The sequence below is a fragment of the Tasmannia lanceolata genome, unplaced genomic scaffold, assembly GCF_043159265.1.
Source record: "Tasmannia lanceolata isolate RefF3 unplaced genomic scaffold, GAP_Taslan_0.1 ptg000008l, whole genome shotgun sequence".
Classification (NCBI taxonomy): Eukaryota; Viridiplantae; Streptophyta; class Magnoliopsida; order Canellales; family Winteraceae; genus Tasmannia; species Tasmannia lanceolata.
In genome coordinates this window covers 65,815,406-65,821,288 of record NW_027518685.1, presented here as the reverse complement: position 1 = coordinate 65,821,288, position 5,883 = coordinate 65,815,406, and the positions used below count along the sequence as shown (strand labels likewise).

Below are 5,883 nucleotides of genomic sequence, written 5' to 3'. Positions count from 1 at the left end.
TCATGATCACTTTTTAATTCAACAATTTGATAAGAAAATTCAAGAATTAATCCCTCATTTTCTTCCTTGAGGGTTTCATTTTCTTTCTTCAAATATTCAAGTTCTTTACTAAAATCATTTTTGGAAGAAGGTTCAAACTTTTGATCTTCTTCAAAATATTATGATGAAGACCTTGTTTATGTCTTGTGATAAGTGAATCCTTTTGAATATCCTGACTATGTCTATTGGTATATTTTGATCTCAGTTACTTGTGTTTGATCATGCTGCTTGTAAAATCTCCACTGTGAACTTTTGAAATACGCGACCATGCTTCTTGTTGCATATTTCAGTTCCAGCTTCATTTTTAGTCTAGGTATGTGATTTGATCTTGTTTGGTTCGTATCTTGGGAAAATGATTCTCTGATTACTCATTCTATGCCTATTTTACTTCACATTGCTCCTTGCCTCCTATTTCGGCTTTTATAATTGTGGCCATGCTTCTCATTTCAGTTTCGGTTTCTACATGCAAATTTTGTATGTTCTATTTTGGCTCTTATCCATTTGTGGTAATATGAATCCCTGATTATTTACCTTGTGTTAAGCATATTTTGTGTGGCTCAAAATTACTTGTGTTGAACCATCAGAATGTGTAGTGTATCCCTCACTCTAAGTTTCGGCTTCACTTTGACTTTCTGTTGCAGCCTTCTGTTTCCCTACCATGCTAGACCCAGCTAGAGTAATGCTTGTTTACTATCTGAGCGTTAGCTCACTCGTAGTTTAAAATTTTCAGATATTGAAATTGGACTTGTGCAAAGATCTGGAGTGGGAGCGTACCCTCGTTTTATTTGGTCAAAGGACTAGTAATTTGCACTTGAGCGTGTATACATCTTTTAATAGTATTGATGGATATCGATGTTTTAGTTTTACATTGGCTTTACTACTCTGATATATGCCTGGATTTATTTCCGATATATGATTCTAATTACCTTACCAGATTGTGAGGGTCGCGTTGTAGGTATGAGGCACCGTCGTTTGCCCGGCCTGGATCTCGGATTTGGGTGTGTGTGTGTGTGTGTGTGAGAGAGAGAGAGAGAGAGAGAGAGAATTCATGAAAAACAAGACTGTATATTCAATCAATCGCTTGATTGTCCCATTGACATGCTCAAACTGTATTATTATTACGATTTTAAGAAATGCAAACACCAAGTTTGCTTATTCAAATACACTATTGTAGTTAATGCATGGGATCCTTGTCGGTAGTTATCTAGTTTTTGGGCCCGAACTGTGCCTGAAGAAAATCAACTACTTTCTTGTCAAGTTGGAAGGCCTTGGCGAGAACATCATCGGAGATGGGCAGGTTTGATCCGAAGACGGCATTAGCTATGGTGATCACACCTGGGTTCTGACTTGCCAGAGCGGCAATGGCCACCGCATTGGTCTGTCCAACATTGAATTGGAAGTGAATGAGACCTATTGGAAACACAAACACATCACCCTTATTGAGGACCTTTGATATGAGCCGATTTTCGCCATTTGCAAGGTTAGAGGTGACGAAACCAACGAGGAGGGTGCCCTCTTGAACTACAATCATCTCAGTGCCCCTTGGGTGTGTGTGGGGAGGGTTTAGTCCATAGGGTGCAAAGTCTATGCGAGCCATGGAGATGCCAAGAGTGTTGAGTCCTGGTATTTGGACCACGTTCACTGCGGTCACATTGGACCCAACTCGGTTATTTGTGTTGCGTGGCATGTCAAGCCCTGGGAAGAAGAAATCGCTTGCTTGAGCGAGCATTGGGTCCTTGCAAACCACGCCATTGACTAACACTGAGAAGGAAAAACATCAAAAAAAGATCAGCCAATAAAAAAAAACATAACCCATGCACGTAGGGCCGGTGTCCACACGCAGAGTAAATGCAATAACAATATTTCTCAAGTCATCTAGCCAAACCCCACAATACCTACCAAAAATGGAATTGAGTTTGCACAAACACGTGATTATCATGATACTAATGGAAGTTAAATTGAGAAATAAAAAAAAAGCATTTGTACCTGGAGACATATTGTCAGCAACACAAAAGTCCTGTAGAGGACTGGGATCAGCGGCAAAGGTAAGAGAAGATGCCAAGGAAAGGAGTACAAGTACAAGGAGGGGAGTAGCCTTCTCCATTTTATCAATCTAAAGAAGAGTATTGGGTGCAAGTGTTTTGACGGTGTGGAAGAAACTTAGAAAGGGTGCATATTTATAGCAGAGAGAGAGAGAGAGATAGATAGAGAGATGCATGGCTTAGGGGTCATGTGATTTCATGGAAATGGTCTTGTTACTACCAAATCAATACACGGTTTAACAACTACGCTATCTAATCTAATTTTTTATCCAAGTAGATCTTTTCCAGCAAAGAATAGAAGCAGTCGTCGGACTTGTTTTTGTGTGTAAATTTTGTTTTTAATATTTTGAAATGGTAAGATCTAAATTAATAAGTGGAGCGAGCCCCACGACCGAGCTGGTCGTAAGTATACAAAGAAAAATAAAAAACGACATATTATGCAGGAAGAAAACCAAAGATCCAATTCACTCCATCTCTCGCAAAACCGTCCGCTACACTATTAGCCGAGGGATGGACATGCTGAAATCAAACTGGGTGATCTCCCACACGGCCTCAAACAATGCCTACCCTATTTATACCATGTATATATTCCCAAAATACTTACCCATTTCATTGCTAATCTGCAGACCTTTTTTTAAGGTTGGCCAATACCACTCTAATTAGGAAATTGATTTTTCCCGACCCCTCTTCAGCATTTCCTTCTCCTTTTGTTAATCTTTTCTTAAGAATGGCTACATTTCCACCTTTTGTTTGCCTTTCTCTGAAAATAGTCATTTCCAAGAAAGCACAAACAAAAGGATGGATATGCTGAGGAATGAGGTAGAAATTAAAATTTCACTTGTAATTGTTAAAAAAAACTTATGGCATCTCTAAAAAATTTTATTTTAGTTACTTCGTTATTAAAGATTCTTTGCGAAATCTTAGTTAGATTGTAAATAAAATAATAAACATATTTTAAACTCCTTTTACCATTTGGTTGTTTTTCAAATATGCAATTTGAGAAAAAAAAATGGCGTCGATTTTCTATCGTTGAAGCTGTTGATCTGGTGGACCCCCACTCACACCGAAAGGCCATCCATCATCTACGCTAAAACTATGGTAGGATGATCCTAACCCACTGATGGCAAATTTTTCAAAAAACGTCTTAAAGAATTTAAAAACGATTTTTTCAATAACTTAATATCATAAATTTTGGGGGCAACTAAGACGCCCTTATCTATATATTTGTACCAATATGGCTCCAATAGTATATCTACTACTACCTAATACATCTTTTTTCCCAACTGGACTTTCATTAGGTTGGATAATTTAATTAAGGGAAAATTACAGATACACCCCCTCAAATATGGTAAAATTCCACTTCTAACCCCGTGGTATCAAAGGTACCAAAGACACCCCCTTAGTTTTCAATAATGCTTGTTATATGACGGGGTGTACAGGAACGAATAAATTGTTAGGGGGTGTCTTTGATGGATTTTGAACTATAGGGTGAAAAGTAGGGGATCTACTTAAAAATGTCAGAAAGTTGAGGGGTTGCCTTTGGTACCTTCGATACCACGGGGTTAGAAGTGGAATTTCGCCCTAGTTGAGGGGATGTATCCTGTATTTTTCCCTTTAATTAATGCCCTATTTATCTTGAAAAGGGCACCACTTATTGAGCGGGAAAGGCATACTCTATATGTAGCTAATCCAAGGGGTTTATTCCATATATAAATTAGAGAAATGATAATGGGAATGGCTGCCTTGCAAAAACCAGCTAAAGGTCGCTCCACATTGGTCCATCCCAACAAAAATCATTTGAAAGAGCACAGAAAAATATGAAAATGGCACGGACAGATATTAAATTAATGGAAAAAGAAATCCACCTTGATCAGAAGTCCCAATAGGAGCGCCCATGCAGATGGTTTTTTGCAAGGGCACCATTCATTTTAGCATTTTCGTCTTGAAATTATATATGAAAGGAGGCCAATCCAAAGAATTGCTTATCCAAGGATGTGTATCCTCCAACGACAGAGAACAATGCAGTTCCATGCCACGTCCAGTTTTATACATTTTCAAAGTTTCTGTTCCCACTAATTATTGATTTGTTGAGCTGAGTATACGTCATTTCACTAAACTAGGTGACGAGGTAGTTGTGAACTTGTGATGTGGAAAACCCCCTTGCGAGATTGTTAGATGAAGTAATTAAAAACTTGTGGGGCCCACCTAATTCAAGTCCATCGTATAGTCATCTAGAAAGCATACAAAACTCCTTTTGCATGTTAATTTATTTTTAGGGCGCTGATATTTTCGCCCTTGACGGCCCCCTTGGAGGCTAGTTTCCCTCTTGACAGCCCACTAACTATAAAGTACGATTCCCATCTACTTTTTACCGACGAAGCAGTCATTTCCTTTTTCTCTCCCCTTCCAGGATAAAATCACCCCACTCTACTCTACAGCTGTACAACACTACATCAAGCAAGGTGTAAGCCCAATGGTTTTTACCTTGGCATTCCCATCTTGTTTTGATGATTCCAACACACAAGTGATCATTTATCACTAATGTGTTTGTTTATCTAAGTTGTAGATCATGAAAAATTAAGATCAAGGATGCTTGGATTAAAGGCCAAGAAGCCCACATTGGACCACTAATTGGAATGCCAAAGTCATCAAGCAAGAAGTCATGAAGACTTGAAGACATGAAGAAATTCATATTGAAGACCATTTTTTGTCTTTTAGAATGTAATTGATCCAAACCTAGATTAAGGTTTTTAGAGGCATAATTAAGTTAATCTCACACACCCTAAATAAACAAGTGATTGTATTTGTGTGTTCCAACACCTTGGAACCCTCATAGCAATCCCATCTTGGTTGAGAATTGGAAGCCCAAACAGAATTGAAAATCTGCTCTGCATAGGCTTCTCGGAACTCCGAGAATTATTCTCGGAACTCCGAGAAATGGTTCAGTAGACTATTTTCCAACTTCTGTGTGTATTCTCGGAACTCCGAGATTTTTTCTCGGAACTCCGAGAATTTGCTCGGAACTCCGAGAAATATTCTCGGAACTCCGAGAACACTACAACGGTCGGATTTTGAGCCGTTGGGAATTTTCCAGAAATTACCGTAATGCCACTGAACGGTCATATTTTGTTTTTCCTATAAATATGTGTGTTCTAAACATTCAATATATGAAATCCTAACACTCTAAAACTTCATTTGAATATCCAAGAGTGAATCAAACTTCAATTGTGCCTCTCATCACCATCTTTAGGATTTGGATCATAGGCTCAAATTTGTACATCCATTTTGTAACCCTTGTGAGGGATTTTTCATTTCTTTCTTTCAAACCTTCGAGTGTTGTATTCGGGCGAGTATTCGGAGAAGCGAAGCCCATTCTCCGTGGTGAGGATAGCCACCTAGGTTAAAGCTATTGGGGTGAGGATAGCCACCAAAGTTAAAGCTATTGTAATTGGCATTCGATCTTCGCCAAGGTTAAGAAGATCAAATAGTGAAGCCATCAACGGGTTTGGTTGGTGGAGTGGAGTAGGCCTCGGATTTGAGGACCGAACCACTTTAAATCTCGGGTGCACTCTTTCTATCTCTTTGCTCTTTTATTTGCATTGCACCATTAGATTTAACTTGAATATTGATTCTTGATCTCTTAATCTTAAAATCGGTTTAAAGGTTTTAAATTGGTAGATTCTATTTCTTAAACAACCATATTCTCCCTCCTCATTGTGTTGCCAATCCAGTATAACTTGGGACCCCCCTACATCCCCCCTACATCGGATTTTCACAAGGTAGGCCCCACCATAGGATGATC

At 38.8% G+C, this 5,883-nt stretch overlaps 1 protein-coding gene across 1 annotated transcript; it reads right to left on the bottom strand.

Moving 5' to 3' along the window:
• Positions 1-1,227: 1,227 nt before the first annotated feature.
• LOC143883179 (germin-like protein 8-2) lies at positions 1,228-2,143 on the bottom strand. The gene is made up of 2 exons (XM_077386529.1): positions 2,026-2,143; positions 1,228-1,800 (listed from the first exon to the last, which is right to left on the bottom strand). The coding sequence occupies exons 1-2, from the start codon at positions 2,141-2,143 to the stop codon at positions 1,244-1,246; spliced, it is 675 nt and encodes a 224-aa protein (XP_077242644.1). The 3' UTR covers positions 1,228-1,243.
• Positions 2,144-5,883: the final 3,740 nt, after the last annotated feature.

Bases quoted from the DNA above. Each gene is read 5' to 3' on its own strand.
- LOC143883179 (XM_077386529.1), bottom strand. From the start codon at position 2,143: ATGGAGAAGGCTACTCCCCTCCTTGTACTTGTACTCCTTTCCTTGGCA. The intron at 1,801-2,025 runs GTACAAATGCTT...TTTCCTTCTCAG, and splicing joins TGCTGACAATATGTCTCCAG to TGTTAGTCAATGGCGTGGTT.